Raw genomic sequence first — 25,496 nt, 5'->3', positions numbered from 1 at the left:
ATGGAGGCCAAAATCAAAACCAAATTTTGATTTATTGCACAATTTTGGTTAATCGTATGACTGAACTTGTAGTGAATTGACTTTGTGCACATGTAGTTTACTAAGGGTTAGTGGAGCATTTTTTAATTTTGAAGTCTGTTAAATTATTGGTACAGTAGGAACATTTCAGTAAGTGGTGGATATTGGTGGAGACACGTCCCCTCCGTCCATAACAATTTTACGCCCTTGATGAGATGACTGTTAGAGCCATGAGACCACTTTTTGGGAGCGCAGTCGCTCAAGACTATTCTGTGAGGTAATAGTACCGAACCACTTAGATGACAAACATTGGCTGTAGGATTTAAGCCAAAACAGCATTTCAGATATTGCGAAACGTGCATAAATATAGGTGGATGGAAGCATATCTAGTGTTTTTCTGGAGTGGTTTAGTGAGCATCTATTCATATACATACACCTGCTACTTTATTAGGTACATCTAACTAGGTGCACCTTTAATGCTTCGTGTCATAGATTTAACAAGATGCTGGAAATAATCCTAAGAGATTTTGGTCCATATTGACATGATAGCATCATGCAGTTGCTGCAGATTTGTCAGCTGCACAGCCATGGTGTGAATCTCTCGTTCCACCACATTCCAAAGGTGCTTTATTGAATTGAGTTCTGATGACTGTGGAAGCCATTTGAGCACAGTGAAATCATTGTCATGTTCAATAAACCAGTTTGAGATGATTCGTACTTTATAACATGGCACGTTATCCTGACGGAAGTAGCCATCAGAAGATGGGTACACTGTGGTCATAAGTGGATGGACATGGTCAGCAACAATACTCAGGTAGGCTGTGGTGTAAACACAATGCTCAATTAGTCCTAATGGGCCAAAAGTGTGCCAAGAAAATATCCCCCACACCATTACACCAGCACCACCAGCCTGAACCATTGATACAAGGCAGGATGTATCGATGCTTATGTTGTTGATGCCAAATTCTGACCCTACCATCCGAATGTCACAGCAAAAATTGAGACTCAACCTGGCAACATTTTTCCAATCTTCTTTTGTTCAGTTTTGGTGAGCCTGTGTGAATTGTAGATTTAGTTTCTTGTTCTTAGATGGCAAGAGTGGCACCTAATGTGATCTTCTGCTGCTGTAGCCCATCCGCCTCAAGGTTGGACATGTTGTGTGTTCAGAGATGCTCTTCTGCATACTTCGGTTGTAAAGAGTGGTTTCTTTCTATCAGCTGGAGTCTGGCCATTCTCCTCTGACATCAAGCATCAACACCATTTGTACCCACAGACCTGCCACTCACTGGATATTTTCTTTTTTTTTGGACCATTTTCTGTAAACCCTACAGATGGTTGTGCTTGAAAATCCCTGTCTATCAGCAGTTTCTGAAATACTCAGACCAGCCCATCTGGCACCAACAACCATGCCATGTTCAAAGTCACTTAAATCACATTTCTTGCCCATTCTGATGCTGGGTTTGAACTGCAGCAGATCGTCTTGACCATATCTACATGCCTAAATGCATTGAGTTTCTGCCATGTAAATAGCTGGTTTAGAAATTTGTAATAACAAGCAGTACCTAATGAGTTGGTCGGTGAGTTTATGTCCAATATGGATATTTTTGACATGATCACAAAAGTAACCACATAACAACACGCTATGTATTCTGAAGACTTCAGCAGAACATAAGACAGAAGTAGTTTTAGTTGTTATGGATCTAATTTACACACCATGGCAAATATAAATAATAGCTAATTGTTTTGGTTTTAGTTACACTCAGTTCAATTGCTTTGCAATCCTTTGTATTTTCACAAAAGATTTCCCCCACAAAGCAGCTTTTCTGAATCCCTGGCGGGCGTGCAGGGAAAATCCTCACTATGGAGTCAGATCTGTAGCTGAGCCAATGATATTGTTTGTCTGTTTGTTTGTTGCACTCTCCCTCTAGGAGATGTATAATGTTGGCTTGCTGCAGTTCACGGTGTCACCTAAAGGCGGCCTGTCCACTGTGGCTTTCGTTGGACTGAGGATTTAGACTGCATTAGTGCAGGTCTGAATCGGAGCAGGTGGTGGAGAGTCAGGGATTGAGAAGAAGAAAATAAAAGAGTGAGGGAGGGAGGGAGGAGTTTGTGTTGCAAACATACATGTATGTACAGATAAGACAAGAGTGGGAAGAAGTGGAGGACACAAAAACGGATAAGATTGCAGAAACGCATACGAGTACAAATCAAGAGATGGAGTTGTGTGAGATATTAGAAGAAAAACGACGTCTAGACTGCCGTGGTAATCTGGGACACGAGCCGTGCTAAACAGGTCACTGCAAACTTACACAAACATATGGACAAAATGGGGGCCAGTCGTCCATTGCCCAGTGCGCCTAAAGGTAAGTACAGTAACAGCTAACCTAGACTAAAGCATGAAGAAAGACGAGAGACTAAATTTAAAATAATGTACATTGTTGTTTTTTTTCTCAGATTCGTTAAGTGCTGCAATTGAGGCCATAAGTGTGAGCACAGAACTTGTCGAGGACGAGCTGAAGCCATATTTGGATGCAGTGTTGAATGTTGCCATAGAAAGAAGTGAGTATCAGTATAGTTTTATATCAAATATTTGTTTATATAAAGTTTTTTTTTTAGATTTAGATGGGGTGTCAAATATTTGTGACTGAATGTGAGGTATTGGTATAAATCTAAAATGCTTAAGAAGTGAGTCCATGCCATTACTTGTTTATGAAAAACTAGGCCATTTTGTGACATTTGATAATGTTATGCAATGGTTTCTTTAAAAGATAGTAGTTGGGTTACCATGAGCTTGTTTGAACTAGTTAGATGCAGAATGTGGCAGCACGGTGTGTGAGTTCTGAAAGCTACTTAGTGCATATTGCAATTACACTTTGGCTTTAGTCATCACTCAGGCTACTATCGTAAGTTATTATGCATCTCTATGAACTGCTCAACTGTGATTGGTCAGTTGCAACACTTAACAGGCAAATGTTTTTGCATAATAACTGTTTTGTTAAAAGCGATGCTCTTTTCGTGTCTCTCCTACCACTCTACATTCACTTTCTGCCCATATTTTCATATCATTTAAACCTTAATCAATGCTAAAAACCAGGATAATGTACATCTTGATTATGCACCGAGATGATTCACGACCTTGTCAGGTTTATTTTGTGATAATGACCAGCTTACGCTGCATTATCCCTTACATTTCACAAATGGTCTGGGCACAAGTGACAAACCATAATTAATACTTCAACAAGGATGACTATTTGAAGCATACGCAACGCCTGTGAATTTGAATACAGAGACGCTCTAATCCGCATTTGTCTCTATGAGAGGCACTGAGTGACAGGAACGATTAGCAAGACTACTCACTTGTACACAAGCAACTAGATAGTTTTGAGTGTTATGCACTATAACAGTACAATTCAATTGAATGGTTTTATTCATCAATGATGTTTTAAAGCAGTGGTGCTCAAACTTTTTCTTATGAAGGGCCAAAATCCAAGTTTGATTGAGAGCTGTGGTGAATAAAGTAAATATAGCAAGCTGTATTACATTAAAGTTGCCATGGGTAATTTCCTCATTTATTTCGTAAAATTTATAAATACATAGAAATGATTAAAGCTGCAAGCATTTTCTTGGCTACTGCATGGAGGACGCCATAGTGACCAGCGTCTTCCGGTAGAATGTTTAGAACTTCCATTTACAGCAATAACAACCGGTAATTTCCGATCCGAAAATGGGTTCCAATAGCGTTTTGAATGGATTATGGAGTGTTTTTGTGACACAACTCTGAAGGCGTGTGTTAAAGCTGTTATACTCTGTCAGATCTGTGGTTTAAGTGCGAGAGAAAAACAGTATCGTAAGCCATGTTTCTTTTCATTCTGCTTTATCATGTGCCCCAAAAAAGATACTAAAAATAAACAAAACAATATGATGTTTTTTGACTGCTTTCTTTAATAAATATAGAACACAATACTTTTACTTTTACTTTCAGTACTTGAGTAATAAATTTTAAAATAAACTACTTGCAATACTTAAGTACAAAAAATGTTGAATACCTTAGTACGTCCACTTAAGAATGGTGCTTTAAGAGCATTTCAACTTCTACTCAAGTCACTTTTTGATAGAGCACTTGTACTTTTACTTATGTCTGCGTCTCTAGAACTTTATACACCTCTGGTTAACACACAGACAAAAAATGTAATAATTAAACTATTATATCAAGAGATTGTAAGAATGTATATTAGTAGTGTAATATAAATTATTTAATATACTGTTTGATTGACAGCAGATATCTTTTGAAAAAGCTGCCCAGAAAGGTCAAATCTACCAAATGTTATGTAGATCAAGTGTATTTGTGAAAAGTTGTGTAAAAATCAGCATGTTTTTTTTTTTGCAGTTTTTTTTTTATTTTACTGTGAAAAGCAGACAGCAGCTATAAATGTTCTTGTGCTGCCATCTAGCAGCTAAAATGGTAATTGAACCACTAAAATATGCATAAAGGCACACTGAAACTACTGTTTTGAGACCTTCTCTACGGTTATAGCACCACCTATTGTGCGATCTCTACAAAAATTCGCACACTTGTTTACAATCATGTCACAGGAGTACAACAAGTTTTTTGAGGTTTTGATTTTTCTTTTCATGTTGATTGGCATGCAGATCCATAATGCACACTCCTTTCGTAAACGAGCCTGTTACAGCTATCCAAAGTGCAAAGTAAAACATTTTTTTTCAGTAATTATTGATCTACTCAGTCAAGTGATTCTTACAACACTGGTTTTGTGGCAATTGACCAAAGCAACAGGGACTAGTTAGCAAAAATATATTTAGCATATATTGAAGAATCCTAAATGAACAGTTTGAGTGACAGCAGTGATTTTAGTGTCAACTGTTCAGTATGAGCAGCCCTATCATACGATATGCAGAATAAGTGGCTTTGTGAAAAAGTGTAAATGAAGTATATTTACTGCATTTTTAGTCATTTAGCATGTTTTAAGTCTTTTTTCAGCTGTTACAGTACCATTGTCTAAATATACCAAGTAAATATTGTCCAATCTCCACAAAATTGTCTGATTGCCCGATCTATTGTCCGATCTCTATGAAATTTTGCATGCTTGTTTACAGTCATATGTCAAATATGCACACCAGATTTTGTCAAGTTTTGCGTTTTCCTTTTGTATTAACAGACTTGTAAATGAGCCTGTTACAGCTATTAAAAGTAAAAAGTTCAACTTCTTTCAATAATTATTGATCTACTCAGTCCAGAGATTATTACAACTTTGGTTTTGTGTGGACTATCTGACCAAATTTTATGTCTCTATGCCTTACGGTTTGGTTTGCCTGTTCTGCATTATGGCTGAATAATAATAACAATAATAATTAAAATCCTAACAAAGACAATAGGGTTTCAGAACTACATACTTGAACCCTTAATTACTTAAACCGCATTTACTAATGTGTTCTAATTTAAAAAAAAAAAAAGGAATATTATTTTAACTAGCTTATTACAATAAAACCTTTTTTTTTAATCCAAGCAATGAAGTTCAATGCCAAATACACTAGTCATACTGAACCTGCCTTTGCCTTGATTTGCATGCTGATGTCTTCTGCTTTGTCCCCTATTCGTTGTGTATTTTTTTTATCTGATTAATTTACAACATTTAATTGAAACATTTAATTTCAGTTTGTAGCCCAACAATAAAACAAACTAAAGGTTACATTAAAATAGAAATGAGAATCTCTGTTAAAGGCATTCTCCAACTCATCCCAATCATTTAACCCTCTGACGGGCCAAATCAAAGGATACCATGGCAGCTTTGTTTGGGCATCTCTGCTTTAAAGGAATACTTCACCCAAAAATGTTTATTTACTCACTATTTACTTTCCCTCAAGTTGTACCAAACCTTTCTAAGCTTCTTTCTTCTGTTAAATGCTAAAGAAGATATTTTGAAGAAAGCTGAAAACACTGTAGCCATTGACTTCCATAGTATTTGTTTTTCCTTTATGGAAGTCGATGCGTAACAGGTTTTTAGACTTTTCTCAAAATATCAATCTGTGTTAAATCAGGGTATCTGCAGGGTTTCCTTAAATTTTAGGCCTTAAAAAGTCTTAAATTACTGAAATATTGTGCTGTAGGTCTTAAATCTTTTTTAACGGGTCTTAATTTTCCTTTTTCCATGTATAGCTACCCAATCTGGCCATTAACACGTATACAATCACCAACAATCCCAATCTCAATAAAAGGTTTTATCTAAAAATAGCATTTAATTATTTTCTTACAGTAACATTTGTTTAAAAGTTCTCCATTTATTTATGACTACTGACCTGACCTATATTTTAATTATTACGTTGTTATTATTGTATTATTAAATGTACTAATGTACTAAAGTATAATCCTTTTTTGATAGGGCAAGTGAAAATTTTTTTCAACTGAGATATTCGAAAATAAATCCTTAGCATTTAGCACTGTACAAGTCTAAAATTTCCCTGATATTGTTCTTAAAAATGTCTTACAAAGCCTTTGAAGTTTGTAAAATCTGCAGAAACCCTGTCAATGGAAGAAAGAAAGGAAGACAAACATGTTTGGAATAAGTAAAGGCTGAGTAAATAATGACAGAATTGTCAGTTTTGTGTCAATTATTCCTTAAACTGATTAAAAAGGAACGTAGATGTGGAAAAAAGGGAGTAAAAGCACTAAATATGACTGAAAACTGGACAATGGCTGCTGAAAATGCAACTTTGCCATCACAAAAAACAAACTACATTTCATATATATTAAAATATAGCCAACACTTTACAATAAGGTTATTAGTTAATGCATTTACTAACATTAACTAATCATGAACAACACATGTACAGCATTTATTAATCATAATTGAACATTTACTAATGTATTATTAACATCCAAGTCCATGCTTGTTAACATTAGTTAATGCACCATGACTTAACATGAACTAACAATGACCTACTGTATTTTCATTAACTAACGTTAAAAATGCAGTAGTAAATGTATTGTTCATTGTTTGTTCATGTTAGTAAATGCATTAATTAACATTAACTAATAAACCTTATTGTAAAGTGTGACCAAAATATAGAATGGTAGTTTATCTTATAATGATATGTATTGTTTTTGTCTGTCCTAGAAAACGGTATTTCTGAGCAAGTGGTGGAAAGTGGGATTCTCCCAGTTCTGGCTCAGATTTTAAGAAGAAAGAGCACACTCACCACTCACACAGCAAGACTGGTCGCTGAACTGGCCAGAGATGGTAAAAACAAATGTTTTATCAATGATTATAACGTATGCATTGAGTGGTGTAGCCTTATAGTTAACGTAACCAAACCTCAAGGGTGGTGCATTTATAAGAACCTACTATTAGCAACACTTCGCTCTCAGGTTGTTGGTAGGATTGAATGTAATGGCAGCTTTTGTTAAGCTTTTTGTCAATTAAACCATACGTTTATAGAGACTATATTGATTATTCTATAATTCCATCTGTCTTTAGCTCCTGTGAGAGATCAGTGCTTTGACACTGGCATTGTGTCTGCCCTTGTGACTTTACTGCTAAGCCAAGACCAGGACCTCCTTCTTCATGTTAGCCAGGCCATCGCCAGGATCTGCTATGACAGCAGTGAGTGGACCTGAACCATTGCCCATTTCTTCTAACCACAGGTCTTAAAAGAGATCTGATGTAAATATAAAAGACAGGAGCTCAAAGACATGCTTGTATGTAAGAGATATCAGTTTCAAGCCAGTGATTAAGGATTTAGATGGTAAATAATTGAGTAGATACTGCTACTATTACCCCTAGTTGATCTGAATTCATCTGTATGAGAAGTGATTTTAAGATTTCAGCTTCAGAGCAGACTTCCTAACCACAAACCTCCAAGGGGGATATTTCAAATGAGACAAATCAAGTATTAAAATAAGCTAAAACTACAACAAAAAATGTACTGAATTCTTATCTGTTTATAATTAGGCCAAGCTGTAAAATATAATATATTCGGTACTGCAGAAATTGAAAGGCAGATAATGTTGAGGATAATGAGGAGCCTTGAAGTCAAAAAGGGTTGAGATTAACTGCTTTAGAAAGACTCGTATCTAAGATAATGCAGTCCAGATGAGCATTTTGTTACTTGTATTTGTTTTTCATTTATTGGAACAGTTTGCTTTATCTAGAGAGATGAGATATAGAGTGAAAAAGGGCTGCCTCTGAATACTGGCCGGGAATAATTAATGTCACAAACTGTAAAATATTTAATGGCAGAATTCTGAGTAAAATAACCTCAGATCTTTTACTGCAGCTTCTGTTTTTAGAGAATACTAAGAGAAATTATGATTAGGTTTTTAAAGGGATACTAGCATTGTTTTCTCCTGTCATTTCCAAATCAATTTTTGAGATTTTGAGTCATGTCTTTGTTTTTCATTCAAGTCAAGCTCTTATGAAAACTACCCCTGGTTATTGTTGTTAAACCATGATAACCACAATTAAACCATGGTTTTGCTACTCTAGCCATTTAACTGTGCCATTTCTAGTAATAATGTGGTTAAACAACTGGGCTAACACTTTATTTTGATGGTCCATTTGAGTACTAGTAGACTGTCTGCTTAATATCTGTTGATCCTGCTCCTTCAACAGACATTTAACTGACAGTAAGAAACTTTGCACATGTACATGTCAACTTACACTAACCATAACCCTAACTTAACAGTCTACTTATAATCTAATTAGGTGGTATGTAGATGCAATGCGACCTAAATTAAACCACTAGACCATCAAAATAAAGTGTGACCACAAATGGCAATGAATATGCCAAAAAACATGGTTACTAGATTTTTACTATAATAAAACCCTGGTTAATTTTCAGAAGCGAAGAGATTCCCATGTTGATTGGTTCCCAAAATTAGCTATTTTGTGTTTTGCAGAAGAACAAAATGTATACTGGTTTGGAGTTCTGGGATGATAACAGAATTTATTCTTGGTTTGAGTATCCCTTTAAGATCATGATCATTCATTTGATTGTTAGGAGTCTAAGATGAAGTATGAGCCCCATTTATGATTGATATTAAAATGCATTTTTTCAGTCCGATCCCAAGTGGGCTTTGCTAAATACATGAGCAAACAAGGTCTAAACTGTTTTGTCAACCATATACTGTAGTTAAAAATACTTTGCTTTGACATATGATTGAAAAATACCACTTACTCTCCACTTTCAGGCTCGAAATGTTCATTCATACATTGCTGCCTTGTACCAAAATGCTTAAATTATAATCAGACATGTGGATTGGATCCTTTTTGGAGTTAACTTAATGCCTTAAATTAGTAAACACTAATGCATCTCAGCAGACCACTTGTGATCTAAGAACTGTAAACACATTTTGACACACAAGGCTTTAGCTAGCTAAGGCACCCATCAGTAGAGTTTAGAAATCTGCATTTTGACTCTGCAATTTTGGATGTAAGAGTAATTATTGTCTTGCCAGACTTGCAGCAGGAGCGCTTCCTGAGGCTTGGAGCTGTCCCACGACTGGTGTCGGTTCTTCTCCAACACAGTAACAATGAAGCACTGCGGAGCTCTTGCCTTCTGGCCTTATGCAACCTGGCCGACATGGGCGAAGAGGATGGCTCTATGCTCTCCTGGGAGGAAGGGGCTCATTTCGGAGAGGGAGAGCATGTGTTTCGCGGCACCTCGCGGTATTCTTTCGGCTTCTCTTCGGCAGTGACTGTGGTCAGGCTGAAACAGTGGACCAACGGTCAATACTCTGTGGCAGTGGAAGTGCTTCAAAGATGCTCCACAATGCTGTGGGGCGCAAACAACGGCCACCAGAATGGACACCGCTTATCAAACTTTTCCAATCTAAGCAGTTGCCCAAAATTGTATAAAGTTATCAAATGTTCGGTGAAGAACATCCCGAGAAACAGGAATCTGAGGGCAGCAGTGCTTCATACCCTCCTGTGAAGCTTAATTGTCTTGGACTAATGCTATTAATGAATGTTTGAGGTGGCCTAAGCGGGTGATCTGGTGTAAACCACGTCCCGACATTTAAGGAGCTCATTTCAGCCATTTATGTCAGAAAATGGATCTGAAAGACATACAGTATAACTGCTATCGCTGAGGATACCGATCAAAATACAGGTCACAAGACATGTTGTGTTCAGGCAGTTTGAGACTTAGAGATCTGTGCTGGCTGTGCACAGAACACGAGAACAGGTGGACGCCGAGCTGCAATCTGCTAGCCTTTCTGAACTCTCTGATTAGTCCATAAGAGGCCTTACAGTAGTGGATTATCCAGACCCAATGTTCAGGGTCAGAGCAGCTACACTCACCCAGGTCACAATATGCAACTGTGTTGCAAAATGCACCAAGGGAAATGGATTTACAGATGTCAGTTTTGACTTACTGTATGTTTACAGTCTTCGGGTATAGGTGAAGGCAGATTAGCAAATGAATCAGTGGTACTAACCAGTATAACTGGGTTTCAAATTGGATGAGCACAGCAAATAATAAAGTCCATTCATAACCATATAGAAAACCTCTGCTCAAGTGGCCTATACCCATATTTTACGCAAGTAGGCCCAGTGATTTCACACTATACAGGGTTCCAACAGACATGGAAACAAGTGGACTTGAAGTTACTAGATTTCCCTGTTCAAATGTTTAGGGTTGTTCATATTAAAAAATAGTTCTAATATACAGTTGAAGTCAAAATTGTTAGCCCTCCTGTACATTTCTTTCCCAAATGATGTTTAACAGAGCAAGGAAATTTTCACAGTATTTCTTTTAAATTTTGTTATGTGAAGAAAGTCTTATATGTTTTATTTTGGCTAGAGTAAAAGCAGTTTTAAATTTTTTTTAAACTATTTTAAGGTCATTATTATGGACTCCCTCAAGTGATTTTTTAAAAATGTTTACAGAACAGATCACTGTTACACAATGACTTGCCTAATTACCCTAACTTGCCTAATTAGCCTAATTAAGTCTTTAAATGTCACTTAATCAGAGAACTAGTATCTTTTAAAAAATGCAGTAAAGTATTACGTACTGTCACAGTGCTTCCCATAGATTTGAAACATACTTGAGGTGGTGTCCGGATTGAAACACACCATTAACCCACATCACATAAATAGTTAACTATATGTGACAATCAAAACATAATTAAATTTTTAACAATAACTGTATTTATTATGACAATGTTCTACACTGTTTATTTTCAATGGGTTAAAGTAAAAAAGACATCAATTGTTTCTTTCTCTAATGCTATACAGGAGCCATGTGCACCCACTGACAGGGAAAATCTGCTATTCTTTCTTTCAAGTTCAAAGCAAACTTGATATGTATGTAAAATAGCCTATGTAATATAGACTAATGTCATCATCAAATTAATAAAATATATAGCAAATGAGAAATAAATGACAGAAAAAGGAATAAAAACAGACAATATCTCTAAAAATGATCTTAATTATAAGATTAAAATGTGTAGATTTAAATAAGGCAAATGCGTTGAATAACCATTACTAATGGTGTAGGTATATTTTGCAGCCAGTTTAGACCAGTCATTTTGTCCTCTTTGAGTAAATAGCAATGTTATTCTGAGTGGTTTATATTAAAGAATCCGTTATTGAATGTTTCGCACGCTGACAGCTGCAAAGCCAAGCAAAAGTAAGCTTTAATGCAAAAATGCATACAATTAATAAACAACTTAAGAAACATGACTTAGGAGAACGACTTAGAAAGCAAAAGCCATTTTGGGCTTTTTAGGTAACCCGGCCGAACAAATTTTTAAGTGCCAAAAAGGCACACTTCTAGGTCTGCAGTGCGGGAGTGCTGACAGTTCACGTGCGCACAGAACAAAATGGGTAAACGAAAGAGAATTTTCCAATACATAATCGCGAATGTTTGGTTATATTAGGCAGATAGAAAATATTAGGCAGATACAAAATAGTGTAGAAGGATAATAATAACAGTATAGATGTCACTAAATATACTTGGACAGCCGTTAATACACCTGGGCGGCCCACCAATGTAAAGTCTGTGTTGTAAGTACTGCTGTCATCATGGCAAAGATAAAAGAAATCAGTTATTAGAAATTGATCATTAAAACTATTATGTTAAAAAATGTGTTGAAAAATTATTTTCTCTGTTAAACAGATATGGGGGGGAAATATACAGGCTGGGCTAATAATTCTGACTTCAACTGTATGTACAGCAAGGCTGCAAATATTGGTTAAAAAAAGCAACAATTTAAAATAATCTTATGAATTATTTGTGCTGAAAAACAGCCTTTATATGAAATCTTTTTGTAAAATTGATAATATATTTGTCACTTGTTCAATTTAGTGTGATCTTGCTATACAATTGAATTCCTCAATATAAAACAAACTGACCTCAAACATTTGAATATTACTGTATGTCCAGTTTTTTAATGAGTCTATTCTCGTTTCAATGAATCAATAAACACCAGTTCACAAATTGGAGCGAATTATTCAATAGCAGTCTTTGTGACTCTAAATATGACAAAAGGATTGGGAAATGGATGGATAATGGCAAATCAGTCTGAATTCAAATGTTATTTTAAGCAAAATCCTTATCCAATTACCACAAACAACGATAACAGAAGTGGAAATTCATTGGTCAGAAAGGATGGGAACCCTGTTGTACAAGTGGACTGTATTTTTACCTTCATTATCAACTGTTATGAGGGGATTTTAAAGAGCAAACTGGTATTACAAGTTAACCTCATTTGCAAATGTATGCTTTCAATAAACCTCTGCTTTTAACTTTCTTTTATTCCAATTGGTTTTCTAACATCAGCCTTGACTTAAAGCTTAAAGACGAGAAAACACTACCATTGCTTTCAAAGAGGGTGTTTGGCGTTGGGTTTGACGGATGTTGTTCATTGAGGGCCCTGCACTGTGTCAGCGGATCCCAGCGGGTGCCATTGCCTGACCAGCTCCTGTGGTTTGCTGACCATGTCGTTCCAGTGTTCAAGCTCTCTGCCCCTCGCATACATGAACGGCCCAATGACCACAATCGCCAACAACACTGCAAGTAAAGACAAACCAGAGAGACACTGAGTACACATACACAGGTGACACGTTTTAATGGTGCCTAATTAAGATTACTGGTAAACAAAACAGCATTTTGAACTACACATTACAATATTTGTCATATTATTGTATGTTAACACGAATAAAAAAACATTTATTGAAAATAATGATGAACAAAATGAACAATTTATTTATCAGTGTCCTTAAAAAGCCAATATTAAAATTATGATCTTAATTTTACATTATTATAAACATGCCTAATGCCAACAGGACATAAAATAAACATGCTGTACAAGTAGGTTTATTTTAACATCATTTATGATACATGTTATTGATTGTGTACATTTGAGTTCATATTTTGAATTAGCTTATAAATACAGTATATTTGATTTTCATATATAAAGTTATATTTTTATATATTTGAAATATTGTTAACATTAAAATTATATATTTTTCTTTTTAATGCATTTTATTTTTATACATTTTATTTCATTTAGTGCAGTAAAAGTTCTTAAAGTCCTTAAACCATATTAACATTAGAGATGTAGCTTTGGAAACTAACTGAATTAGTTTTTGTCATGTAAATTCTACATTTTATTTATTTTTACTTAACAAAAGTAAATAAAACTTTCATAAATGTTTTAATTATTAATAATAAACCTAGTAATATTTTAACCCCATGATATAATATAATATAATATAATATAGTATAATATAATATAATATAATATAATATAATATAATATAATAAAACATGAGCAATATCACAGAAGTAGCAGTGCAATGTGATTTTATATCAGCACTGGTGGGAGGTGTGCGTGCGGTGATACCTTTTTGTCCCACCAGTGATGATATACAGCCATATCGCACTGCTTTTAGTGTGATATTGCATTTATACAAAAGTTAAAAGACATAATCGAGTATGTATTTTTTTTTTAAATCATACAGGAGCCTAAAAGCCCTTTTTTGAGAGGAACTACTTTCTACCGCCATTCACATCTGCAGCTGACATCAGAACAGCAGAAACTGTTGCTACTTCACAAATGTCACCTTAGAACTAGTATTTGAATGATTCTAAGGCGTAATGTCTAAGTGATGACAAAACTAATTTTGCTGACATTTTAAGATTATAAGGCTGAACGGCGTGAAATGCCATCAGTCTACGGAGATTTCTCAATTTTCTCAGGAGATCACAATAATTAACCTCGAAAAAGCCAAAGCAACACAAACACTGCCAAATTACTGATGTGTTTGCGATAAGGAAAAACGCTAAACACATGCGGGCATTTCTTCTTTCTTTCTTTTTACTAGTCTGCAGTAAAGAAAACAGAAGACTCATTAGAAACAAGCAGATGGCCAACTAAAAAACTCATGGTTATACAAAGAGTCGCTAATACAAAATACATAAATTCCTGATATGCGAGTCCCATCTCACACCTAATACACGACTATTATATGGTATAAATACAGCACAAAATCATACAAAGAAGAGAGATCGACTTAGAATGTCATTTACGTGTTTAATATTGATTTGATCAGCTGTATTTAGTTTTTCTCCTCTAATGGCTTATTACATGGTCCTGTTGCCATCTTGTGGATGGACAACATCAACTGTCTTTGCTCTGCTCAGTATGACAGCAGGCTGATAGATGCCGACGTGCTGTATCTCCTAAATTATAAAATATTTAAAATAGTCACTATTCTTATAAATGAACTGCATAGCTGCAATCTGAACAACTGCATTCTCGCCTAAAAAGCCTCATAGGTACATTATGTTGCCTAACAGCAGCAATATTTGTCAAACTTATTGAGTTTGTTCATCTGCTGTCACTCTATGTGGGCGGAGTAATACACAAGGGTGAGGAGGCTGTACGAATGCTGGTATTAAGGGAATATCTCATGGCTATGAGCCAATCAGATTCCAGAACCAGACAGAACTGTTATTTAAATAAATAAATATAATTATACAGAAATAGTAAAACTGAAAAATAAAGTGCAACTTAAATAATACTTTTTTTTTGCATTATATGAAGTCTGCATGAACACTAGCAGGACAGTGTTGGCCTGTGCTGATGGAAATAACTGTTTGATAGTTACCGGGCTTCTCAGTGCTGGGCTGCTGGATCTGTAGGCTCAGACATGCTGTGTCCAGCTGCATGGGCAGGAGTCTGAAGGTAAGCTTCTCATTAAACGATGGGCTGTTTCCTTTGGCCACAGTGGTCCATTTATTCCTCACCACCTGAGTGTGTATCTTTAGACACACCTTGGCACATACAGCTGGAACCAGGGTTAAATGGAAGTTTAAAGGACACAAAGAGTTTTGGTTACCGAATAGTTTTTTTATTGCGCTCTTTTATTGCATTGTTTTTTATGTTTTCTCACCTGCTTCACTGCAACACTGCAATCCTCGTGCACGCAGAACCACCACAGTGAGGCGGTGTAGGGACTGATTGTAGTTCAATGATACTTGGATGTCACCATTTTTTGACAGGGGCTGTAACAGTACACAAAAGCACACAATAGCTCCTTTCACACTGTAATACCAGTCAAATTCCATAAAATTTACCAGAATGACTACCTGTATATTTTTTTTATTCTCTTTATAATTAAATTACTGTATATTCTGGAAAAGTATGTACGTGGGAAACATGACTACAAAGCAAAAGTCCAGCAATTTACTGGTAATAGCAGACCACTGCTCATTCCAGAAATTTGCCAGATTGAATTTACCAGTATTTTTTTTAAAAAGGGCCTGTTCACACCAGAGACTGTAAAATATATGTACATAGTGACGTCACCCATAGGTTTTTGAAGAGCACAAATTAAGCCACAAGTAGGCATGGCCAACCATCTTCATATTGTTCGCACGTCATCGCACCAACTGGGGGTTACCAAAAAAGGGCAAAGAGGCGGATGGTGAGCTTAGCTATAGACGCCTGCTAGCATTTTGCTTAGACAAGCTTTTCTTTGGGAGGAACACTTAATATTTCATTACCTGAGACTCGTTTGTGTTTTGAACACATGCTTGGTTGTACACTATATCAATAAAGTGTTTAGTCTTTTAAAAACACTGTTGAAAAACTTTGAACCACTAAACATTGTTCTTATGAAATTTTTCTAAAGGAGGAAAGCACAAATTACTTTCAAACACTTCAGATATATTCTGTGTTAGTAAATGCAAGGCTGATTATGAAAACCAGGCATAACACTGTATGACAATGTTTCAGATGACTGTTCTATAGCCTACAGCTAATCAATCGGTCAGATTCTGGAGTGCTTTACAGGTCTAAAGAAAAATATAAAAGATAAATGATCTTAAATAAAACAAATACAGATATTGTATATAAGTATATAATTTCACCCACCTCGGAAATGGAGTCCACTTGAATGGTTTGTGAGCACAGTAAAGTGCACACACCGCATGCCATATAATCTGATAGTTGTAGGAAATAATTCCAAAAGGCAATTGACTGTGTAAAGCCACATAAAACAAAACAAAAATATGATGTATATGTTCAGCGGCTAATCAGCCGGAATCAGCTGAGGTGACATGACGGTGACCAAGCTGTCCACGCCCTTAATTATGCAGACTTAATATAACTTAATAAAACGAAACGGATGAGTTATTACAAAAATTCACCCCCTCATAGTTGTCATGAAGAGTAATATTAGCTATATGCACCAAAACCATCTTTTGTAGCAGGCTGTAAACATGTTTTATTCGCTGTAAAATTGGCCAATTTAGCATTGCAGTCAGTGAATATCTAGAGTTTATGGAGCCAGCCCCTAAAGGCCAGTTGAGGAATTGCAGTTTCAGTTACTTTCATGTTGGTTTCACAAGGGAGAGCGTGAGGCTGAAGCTTGGTTCACACATAATCTCTATACAGAAAATTTCCGGAAACGCCTGTATGTGTGAAAGGGGCTATGTACTGTAGTTTGTTCAGAACAGCATTGTTTTGTCCAAAATGTCCAAAAATCAGATTAAATAGTATCTCAAAACCTAAATAGTTTTTTTTCTTTTGTGAAAAGCATGAGCCCTGGTTTTTTAAAACCACGGGAAAGTTGAATTTGTCATTGCTGAATGGCAGTGAGCACTAGTAGTGTGTGAAATTTCCACTATGTTATTTAATAGGGGACTATTCAAGGAGAAAGCCATTTGTAAAGGTGTCCTTGCCATGGTGGACTCTCATTCATTCCCACTATGCTTGGTGATAACAAGCATACAACCAGTACATGCGTGACATTTAGAGCATATTTACAATGCACTGTGAAAGTCATGCACTAAATGAATTTCTGCATGTGACCACAAGATGGCATCCATAGAGGAATCCTATCATTTTTTTTTTTTATTCTTCATTGTTCAGTATTTACATGTACAATAATGCTTTAATTTGCTGCAAATTACTAATTGTCTGGATACAGTCACTCATTTTTATTCACCCTTTTAAGTAAACTAATGTAGGGAATAGAGAATGAACTTTCATGAAGATTGTCTTTTAGTGGAAGTCAATTCATGCCATAGACAGTTTCTGTATTTTGTGATTCACAAGCTTTTCCTTTTATTTACGATTGTGAATTGCATTATGGGATGTTGATCTTTGCTCTGTCGACTTTTGATATTGAAAATTCCACTCTACAGTTTAACAAAGTGACTTTTCTTGAGATTTGAGTGGTTAGAAATAATATAAGAAATAATATAAAGAAAATAATAACAGGAAATGTACTGGCAGATTATTACAAGGTTTTTGTGCCATAATATACAATGCCAACCCAGACAATATATCACTTAAACTATTAAAAATGTTAATAAAACTCACCTTTTCTCACTTTTCAAGCGTAAAAGTTGTTCGAAAAAGATCAAGCTTCTATAATGCAATTCAAAAGCATAAATAAATTGAAGAAAATAAATAAATAAATAAAAACATGAATTACAAAATATGGAAAACAGTGTATAGTTTGATGAACAAAATTACCATCCAATCATGTTCCATATCGACCAACCTGTAGTTAATGAAGGCAAGAAAAACACAGGCCATTTTCACAGAATATCAGTAGCAAGCAACATAAATTTGGTACATTTGTGATGATATGGCCATGTTAAAAGCATTACAGCAACTATAGCTCTGGTTGAAGTGCAGCATGTAAAGCTTTCTTTGTGTTCCCCCGATTGAAAAGTCATACATTTTTGGAAAGACTTTGGGTGAGTATGCTATCGAAACAATCAATGTTTGAGTGAATTATATATTCAATATTAAAGTATCATACTTGATCGCTTTCATTGTCCAGATCTCTCCACTGCACTTTGCCTGCCGCCTCCTTCAGCTCAGAACATATGAGGGGAATCAAGATTTGGCCCATTAGATGGTGTTTCTTCTGATGGTCCACAGTGAACAAGCTCATATTCAGAGAGCACTGGTCAACACAGCTGTTGGATACCTGTTACAAAGCACAGGAGTCAGGTTTTCCATTTTTCTATGTTTGGGTTCAAGATTTTTATTTTATTTAGTATTTTGAAGGAAATGTATGTTATAATTCAGCAACCATCGATTTAATTGACTATTTGTAATATTAAAAAAATTCTATTTTTTAAATGAATGCTGTTCTTTTTAAACTATTCTTTGAAGGTTATAAAAATTTATATTTAGAGCAGCAAACAAATTCATGTAATATTTACAGTTGAAGTCAGAATTATTAGCCCACCTTTTTTTTTTTTTTTTCAATTTCTGTTTAACGGAGGGAGATTTTTTCAACACATTTCTAAACATAATAGTTTTAATAACCCATTTCTAATAACTGATTTATTTTATTTTTACAATGATGACAGTAAATGATATTTGACTAGATATTTTTCAAGACACTTCTATACAGCTTAAAGCGACATTTAAAGGCTTAACTAGATTAATTAGAGTAACTAGGCAGGTTAGGGTAATTAGGCAAGTTATTGTATAACTATGGTTTGTTCTGTAGACTATCTAAAAAAAATTGTTAAAAGGGGCTAATAATTTTGTCCTTAAATGGTGTTTAAAAACATTAACAACTGCTTTTATTTTAGCCTAAATAAAACAAATAAGATATTCCCCAGAAGAAAAAATATTATTAGACATACTGTAAAAATGTCCTTGCTTTGTTAAACGTAATTTAGAAAATATAAAGAAAAATCTAAGGGGCTAATAATTCAGACTTCAACTGTATATATTGGTGGGGTTGGGGTGACAGGTTGGGCAGGCCAGATTCAAGATTGACCGTTAGGCCACTGGGAAATGTTCCGGTGCTTCTTGTATAACAAATGGTTTTAGTTGACATGGAAAATCATGGTTATTCCACCAAATATTGATTCTGAACTCTCTTTAATTTAAAACATTGATCAATCTAAAATGTATGTAAAGTTTTTTTTTTTTTTTTAATTGAATTAGAATTTAGATTTATTAAATGAGATAGCCCCTTGAGATTTTCGAGGGGGTCCCTAAGAGATACAGTACATAAATCAATCAGAGTACAACACATAATAACAAACAAGCAGCACACTTCATCTGAACCCCACAATCTAAACCTATAAGCAAAATTGGAATTACAAAGTTCTATCTGCGTTCTGAATGATTTTGAAATACTAACCTTCAAAGTTTTTGCATTCCATAGCAAATAGTATGTGTGTTGCATTTGTTTGTTTTTTAAATAAAAAGTAAACAACTTATTAAAAAAAGCATCCTATAATATGAATAAGTTGTCATTACATTTAATTAGAATATGTGAATAACCCAATCTTGACAAAAATGTCAGATAGAACCTAATAATTCTAAGGTGAAGATATAATCAAAAAGTACAAACAATTTGATACACAAATAAATAATAAGCATTTAAATAGGAACTAAAATTAATAACATTTACAAGTTGTTCCCAAAAAAGAAATTTGTCTTGACAAGAGTAAATTACTTAATTGATCTAAAAGAAGAAGGAAGATTATTCCAGTCAAAAGAAGCTTTGTATTGAAAGGATCTATGGCAACTTTCTGTTGTAATCATTGAAACAAAAAGGTAATAGGGTATAAGCAGAGCTAGTGTTTCTTCCCTTACTGATAAACTTTTGCTGAACCCCTAATGTGATTTTTTTTTTCCATTTTATACGGTTCCTTTTACAGCAATATAATAATATAATTAAAATATAATCAGTTAAATAGACTTCAGCATTCATTGAGTTGCTAAGAGTATTAGAGATGAAAAAACGTTTACATGCACGCGCCCGTCAGAATTAGCAGGGTAGTGCAGAAGCTTGATGGAATAAACTGGGGTAAAATAAATTTTCATATTTTAAAGACATGGAGGGGGAAAATGTAATTAAATGCAGCGCTTCTTGTAAATTCTGAGACCCACTTTATATCGGATATCACTCAGCCAGTGGAGATCACTGATTTTTAAAGAAAACAGACCTTAAACGCGCCAATTTTATAACTTAATGAACCTACAGTGGGTAACAGACAAATTAAAAGTCCTTCTGCATACTTCTGCATATACCCTAATCTGTTGCGTTTGTCGAAGAGAATATAAGAGGGTAAATAAAAAAAAAACTATTTTTTAATACAAAGAAAAATAAGAGGGGCAACTTAAATAAGCACATTTCAAAAGAAACAAATAAAATGATGTGATAATTTCTACGGAACTTATTGTAGGTTCCAACATTATACATTTGAAAGACATGTCATTAATTTAAAGAATAAAACCAGCATGTTTTACTAACTATAATTGAGAAACTGGTCTTCTTTCATACCTAATGATTAACTTAAAATTAATATATGTGATAACAATAATCAACACTTTTGTGTCTAATGCCTGCTATGAGTTCAACTGTGACTAAGATAACCTAACCAAAATGACCAGTAGATGGAGGTATAAAATACCACAAAAACATCAAAAAGTTTAATCGTTCTTGAATACTTTTAAAAACAAAAAATAAATCTGTCCACAAACAAACCACAAAGTAATTCAAACCCCTTTAAATCCCCAGATGGAAAAATACTATAGTAATTTATAGTAAATATTATAATGTTTTTCAACCATACTATAAAGCACTTGAACTAATCTGTTGTGATAATAGTTGCTGTGGTAATACAATACTCTGAAGCCTAGTATAAACAAAAAACCCAACACACCATGCTCTTCACAACTATAACACTACAATACATTACTAGTAGGCTACAGTACACCACATTCTACTGTAGTAACAACTAAAGTAAACTACAGTATTTACCTGTACAGTTTAACAGATCACAGTAGTTAATACACTGTAAACTAATGTTTTTATTATAGGATTTACAACACTTTGTTAATGAGTGCTACAGAATAATGCAATACAAAAATGATTCATTGGATTTACTCAATTCTTTTAAGATAAATGGTTGCAAATAATATATATAGGATGAATTTAAACAAGCAAATTAAAGTTAGTAATGTTCAACTTAATTAGTTTGTTTAAATTCAAATAGTTTGCAACCACCAACCTTAAAACAATTTTAATCCAATGTTTCATTTGTTTCAGTGCACTACTGTACATTGTGCTGTAGCACTCATCAATAAAGTGTTATAAATCATATGATATAAACATTGTACTAAACATTATGATAGTAATGTAATAGTAATTGTAATATAAAAATAGGGCTGCGCGATATTGGAAAAATCTTACGTTACAATATTTTGTCTCTCTGCGATATATATAAATGATGTAAACAGCTTTATTTGGAAAGAGTTCTTCATTTTAGATTGATTGGGGTGATTATGTAGGGGAGTGAGTCTCGAATAATATATTGTATAAATATAATATACTGTAATATACTATAAATAATTTAGATAATTTTAATTAATTATTATTGCATAGAGTGCTAAAGTTTTCCCTGCGCACTTGTGTTTTTTTTTTTAAGGAAACTTCTTGGTGCGGCAATCTTGTCAATGCTATTATTCCAAAAGGTAATGATTCGCACTCATCAAGTAATTGATGTTATTGATTTAAAATTACCCGAAGAATGTAAAAAGAAAAAAGAAAAACAGTACGAAGCAATTACTTGATTAATGCGAATCATTAACTTTTGGAATTCATTATTATTGCAAAGATGAAAGTGAACTATAGTTTTCTGTAGAGTCTAACATTATTCAAGTACAGATATTGAATAATCAGCTCTGCACAGTCCTCATTGTGTATGATGTAATCTTTATAAAAGTAACAAACAATTATAATTTCTTGAGGTCGGATGGTTTAAACTCTGAAAAATACTGAAATGTTCACACAGTCACAGGCCCAAAAGGGATAGCTTACCCAAAAATGAAAATTTACTCACCCTTTACTTGTTTCAAAAGCTTATGAGTTACTAAAATAACTTCTTTTTGTGTTTAACATAAAAAACTCAACATTTAAAACTAGTGAAGGGTGAAATGAAAAAAGTGAAAAAACATTGGATTTTTTAAGTGAACTATCAAAACTTTTACTCCATTATGATTAAACTCTGCATTGATTATAATTAACTATAATCCAAACTCCACATACCATATCCTGTGATGTGACTAGGCAGGAGACGATGACCAGTTTCAAGGTTTACCGCGGTTTGGAAAAGTCACAGTTTTAAAATTTCCTGTTATAACGTTCCTACGGTATATGTAAGGTTTTTTTTTCAACTATATTATTTAGTTTTTTTAGGGCAACAGTATGTCCAGCAGAAAAGGACCTTTCACATGACAAGCTAACGGTCAGCCCACAATTCAGGAAACATCTGAAAAAAAAAAAAAAATTCGCTTATCAACCAACATCTAAGCATGCTATAGACCTGAACAGTGCAGTGGCTTACTCTATATCCAAAGAAAATAAAGAAATTCTAAATTATAAAAATAATTAAAATGAAACACACTGTATTCAGTGGAGTTGATGGTTTTTACCCAGATGTTTAAAAATAACTTATTTGAGAGTAGTAATCACAATATATATATCGTGAAACTGTGATATTTTTATTACACAGTTAGAAGCTTCTACCGGTGCCCATGCCTAGATATTAGTATTGCAGATGCACACATTGCGATAATGATGATGAAGCGATATACAGCGGGGAAAATAAGTCTTAAACACGTCATGTTTTTTTGGAAATAATATTTCTAAAGGAGCTGTTGACATGGAATTCAACCAGCTTTTGGTAAAAACCCAAACAATACAAACATAAAAATATAACAAAACAAAAAAATAAAAAAATAGTAATGTGTAATAATAATGAAATGACACAAGGACAAAGTACTGAACTACTGAAATGTGTTTAATACTTTATATAAAAGGTTTTTTTGGTGACGGCAGCTTAAAGACGCCTCTTTTATATGGAGAATGACGTCGCATGAATTGCTCAGAAGTGAGTTTTTCACAGACTTCAACAGAGTATAAAAATCTTGATAGTTCTGTGGGTCTTGCCCGGCAAATCTGATATTTAATTTGAATTTTTTATTGGATTCAAATCAGGGGATTGGCTGGGCCATTATACAGCTTGATTTTCTTTCTCTGAAAGCATTTGAGAGTTTCCTTGACCACGTTTTGGATCTCTTTCTTGCTGAAATGTCCAGCCTTCACTTTATCATCCTGAATATGTCGATGTTGGACTGAAGCAGCTAATATTAATTTACAATGAGAAAGGGCAGAGGGTTGCTGAAGAACTACTAAAAGATTTCAGCAGCTGTCTGGGCTTTCACTATCTTTATACACCTCCCTTTCTTCATGTTTTCAATCCTTTTTTATCTGCGCCATTTTATTTTATTAGACATAACTTAATTTTAAAACTAATTAGTTTTGTTTTCTTTGCATATGGATTTCTTTGGTTGTTACCAGCATCTGGGGAAAATTTCAAGTCAACGGCGCCTTTAGAAATATGTTTTTTGAGAAAACTGGTGACATGTTCTACACTTACTTTCCCCGCTGTATTGTGCAGCCCTAGTACAAAAGCATTTTTCATTTGGGCCTCACAAAATTAGGAAGACTTTAATCATGCTCCACATAGCATTCAGATGTTTCTTTACCTGAAACACGAAGGTGTCGTTAAACTGAGGATGGCAGCCTTTCCGCCGTGCTTTGGCTTGTCGGTGTCGTCGGTCGTCAGAGGGCAGCAGCTGCAGTTTGACAAGTGTGATGTTACGCTGGCACTGAGTTGGCAGGTTGGCGGCCCGGAGCAGAGAAACCACCAGCTGCTCTTTGTCCTGCTGATAGCGCAGAGCGAACCACAAACGCACCGCCGAGCCATCAGGAAGAGCCCATTCACTGGGTTCCTCTGGAAGCTGGTACAGGTCTGGTCTTATGCTGCCCAGAGGAAACCAGCCTCAAAAAACACAGAGCAGAATGATGAACTGACAGATTAAGGAGCCTTTGACCGTTTTGAGGAATAATGTCAGACATACTGCCTACTGTTAGAGAGCCTCGCTGACTGTGCAGATCTGGATTGAGATCCCATTGCTCAGCACTGTTGCTTTCCTCCTTCTTGTCGTTTAATTGGGGAGCCCGTTTGAATCGAGGAGGCACGATGAAAGGAACATCACCTGACCCGTGCGAACTGAAAAATTATATGCAAATGATTGTAAATGCATTTTAACCACATTTCATTATCAGTGCCAGTAAAAAAAATAATAATAAAAATTAAAATAATTTAACAAATAAAAAAGGTTGATGAGTAAAAGTTGTTCTTTATAAATTGTGGTAACACTTTAGGTTAAGTACCAATTCCCACTATTAACTAGTAGCTTACCTGTCATATATTAATACATTGGCTGTTTATTAGTAGGCCTAGTACAGGCCATACTCATAACATGTGATCTTATTCCACATTTCTAATCCTCTTCAATAATACCTTAACTATAAGCAGCATAGGAGTTTAATGAGCTAAATGTGCTGGTTAATAATTTGTTCATATTGAGAATCATACCCTAAAAATAAATGTGACCAAATCTCCATGATGTTGTGTATAAATTAAATGCACCAATTAAAAATAAAACAATACTACAGTAACATAGGCTACGTAAATATAAATGAATGTCTTGTTTTACCATACTGTTTTGTTATTGTATTAAATTGTAACTAGGACATCTTATGAGAGAACTGAGTTTTTCCATGTTAATTTTTTATTACTCTTAAAACAAACGATTAATAAAAACAAAATTAATTAAAAACAAACGATTAATAAATATTGTTATGTCATTGTATTATGTTATCTGACAATGTTAAGATAAATGTAACATTTTACCTATTTTTTATTATATTAAATTGTTTACTTGTGTAAAAAGAAAATATATATATTCATGGGGGTCGCTGGTTGGAGCCCCGGCTAGGTCAGTTGACATTTATGTGTGGAGTTTGCTTGTTCTCCTCGTGTTCGAGTGGGTTTTCTCCGGGTGCTCCGGAATAAGTGTGTATGGATGTTTCCCAGTGATGGGTTAAAGC

At 34.6% G+C, this 25,496-nt stretch overlaps 2 protein-coding genes across 21 annotated transcripts in view; one reads left to right on the top strand and one right to left on the bottom strand.

Annotated features, from left to right (window-relative positions):
- Positions 1-25,496, bottom strand: part of syt15 (synaptotagmin XV) — a 79,057-nt gene that overhangs the window by 10,830 nt on the left and 42,731 nt on the right. For 5 of the 16 annotated variants that reach the window (XM_073918695.1, XM_073918696.1, XM_073918697.1 and 2 more), the window contains 6 exons: positions 24,468-24,612; positions 24,086-24,381; positions 18,321-18,491; positions 15,438-15,549; positions 15,153-15,332; positions 12,786-13,050 (listed from right to left, as the gene is read on the bottom strand). In XM_073918695.1, coding sequence (XP_073774796.1) covers positions 12,902-13,050; positions 15,153-15,332; positions 15,438-15,549; positions 18,321-18,491; positions 24,086-24,381; positions 24,468-24,513 — 954 coding nt within the window. In that variant the 5' untranslated portion in view covers positions 24,514-24,612 and the 3' untranslated portion in view covers positions 12,786-12,901. Of the gene's footprint in view, positions 1-4,420; positions 9,742-12,785; positions 13,051-15,152; positions 15,333-15,437; positions 15,550-18,320; positions 18,492-24,085; positions 24,382-24,460; positions 24,613-25,496 lie in introns of those variants that run through there. The other 11 variants (XM_073918689.1, XM_073918690.1, XM_001338439.8 and 8 more) reach the window with 7 other exon arrangements.
- Positions 656-12,790, top strand: si:dkey-21e13.3. 5 transcript variants are annotated; one of them, XR_012387457.1, is made up of 6 exons: positions 656-2,381; positions 2,473-2,577; positions 7,152-7,274; positions 7,512-7,637; positions 9,491-10,690; positions 12,178-12,790. XR_012387457.1 is itself a non-coding variant. In NM_001328017.1 (5 exons), exons 1-5 carry the CDS (start codon positions 2,336-2,338, stop codon positions 9,964-9,966), a joined length of 876 nt encoding a protein of 291 aa, NP_001314946.1. In that variant the 5' UTR covers positions 2,021-2,335; the 3' UTR covers positions 9,967-10,766. The 5 variants fall into 5 exon arrangements, 2 of the variants coding, with proteins under 2 accessions (XP_005156435.1, NP_001314946.1); XR_012387460.1 differs by having other exon boundaries at positions 7,512-8,831; positions 8,875-12,790; NM_001328017.1 differs by lacking the exon at positions 12,178-12,790 and having other exon boundaries at positions 2,021-2,381; positions 9,491-10,766.

The sequence above is a fragment of the Danio rerio genome, chromosome 12 (assembly GCF_049306965.1).
Source record: "Danio rerio strain Tuebingen ecotype United States chromosome 12, GRCz12tu, whole genome shotgun sequence".
Lineage (NCBI taxonomy): Eukaryota > Metazoa > Chordata > Actinopteri > Cypriniformes > Danionidae > Danio > Danio rerio.
The sequence above is the reverse complement of the archived record's forward strand: the minus strand, read 5'-3'. Positions and strand labels throughout refer to the sequence as shown.

Coding starts and splice junctions, on each gene's coding strand:
- si:dkey-21e13.3 (NM_001328017.1), top strand. CDS start 2,336: ATGGACAAAATGGGGGCCAGTCGTCCATTGCCCAGTGCGCCTAAAG. Junction 2,578..7,151: donor GAATGTTGCCATAGAAAGAA/GTGAGTATCAGT, acceptor TGTCTGTCCTAG/AAAACGGTATTTCTGAGCAA. Junction 7,275..7,511: donor CGCTGAACTGGCCAGAGATG/GTAAAAACAAAT, acceptor ATCTGTCTTTAG/CTCCTGTGAGAGATCAGTGC.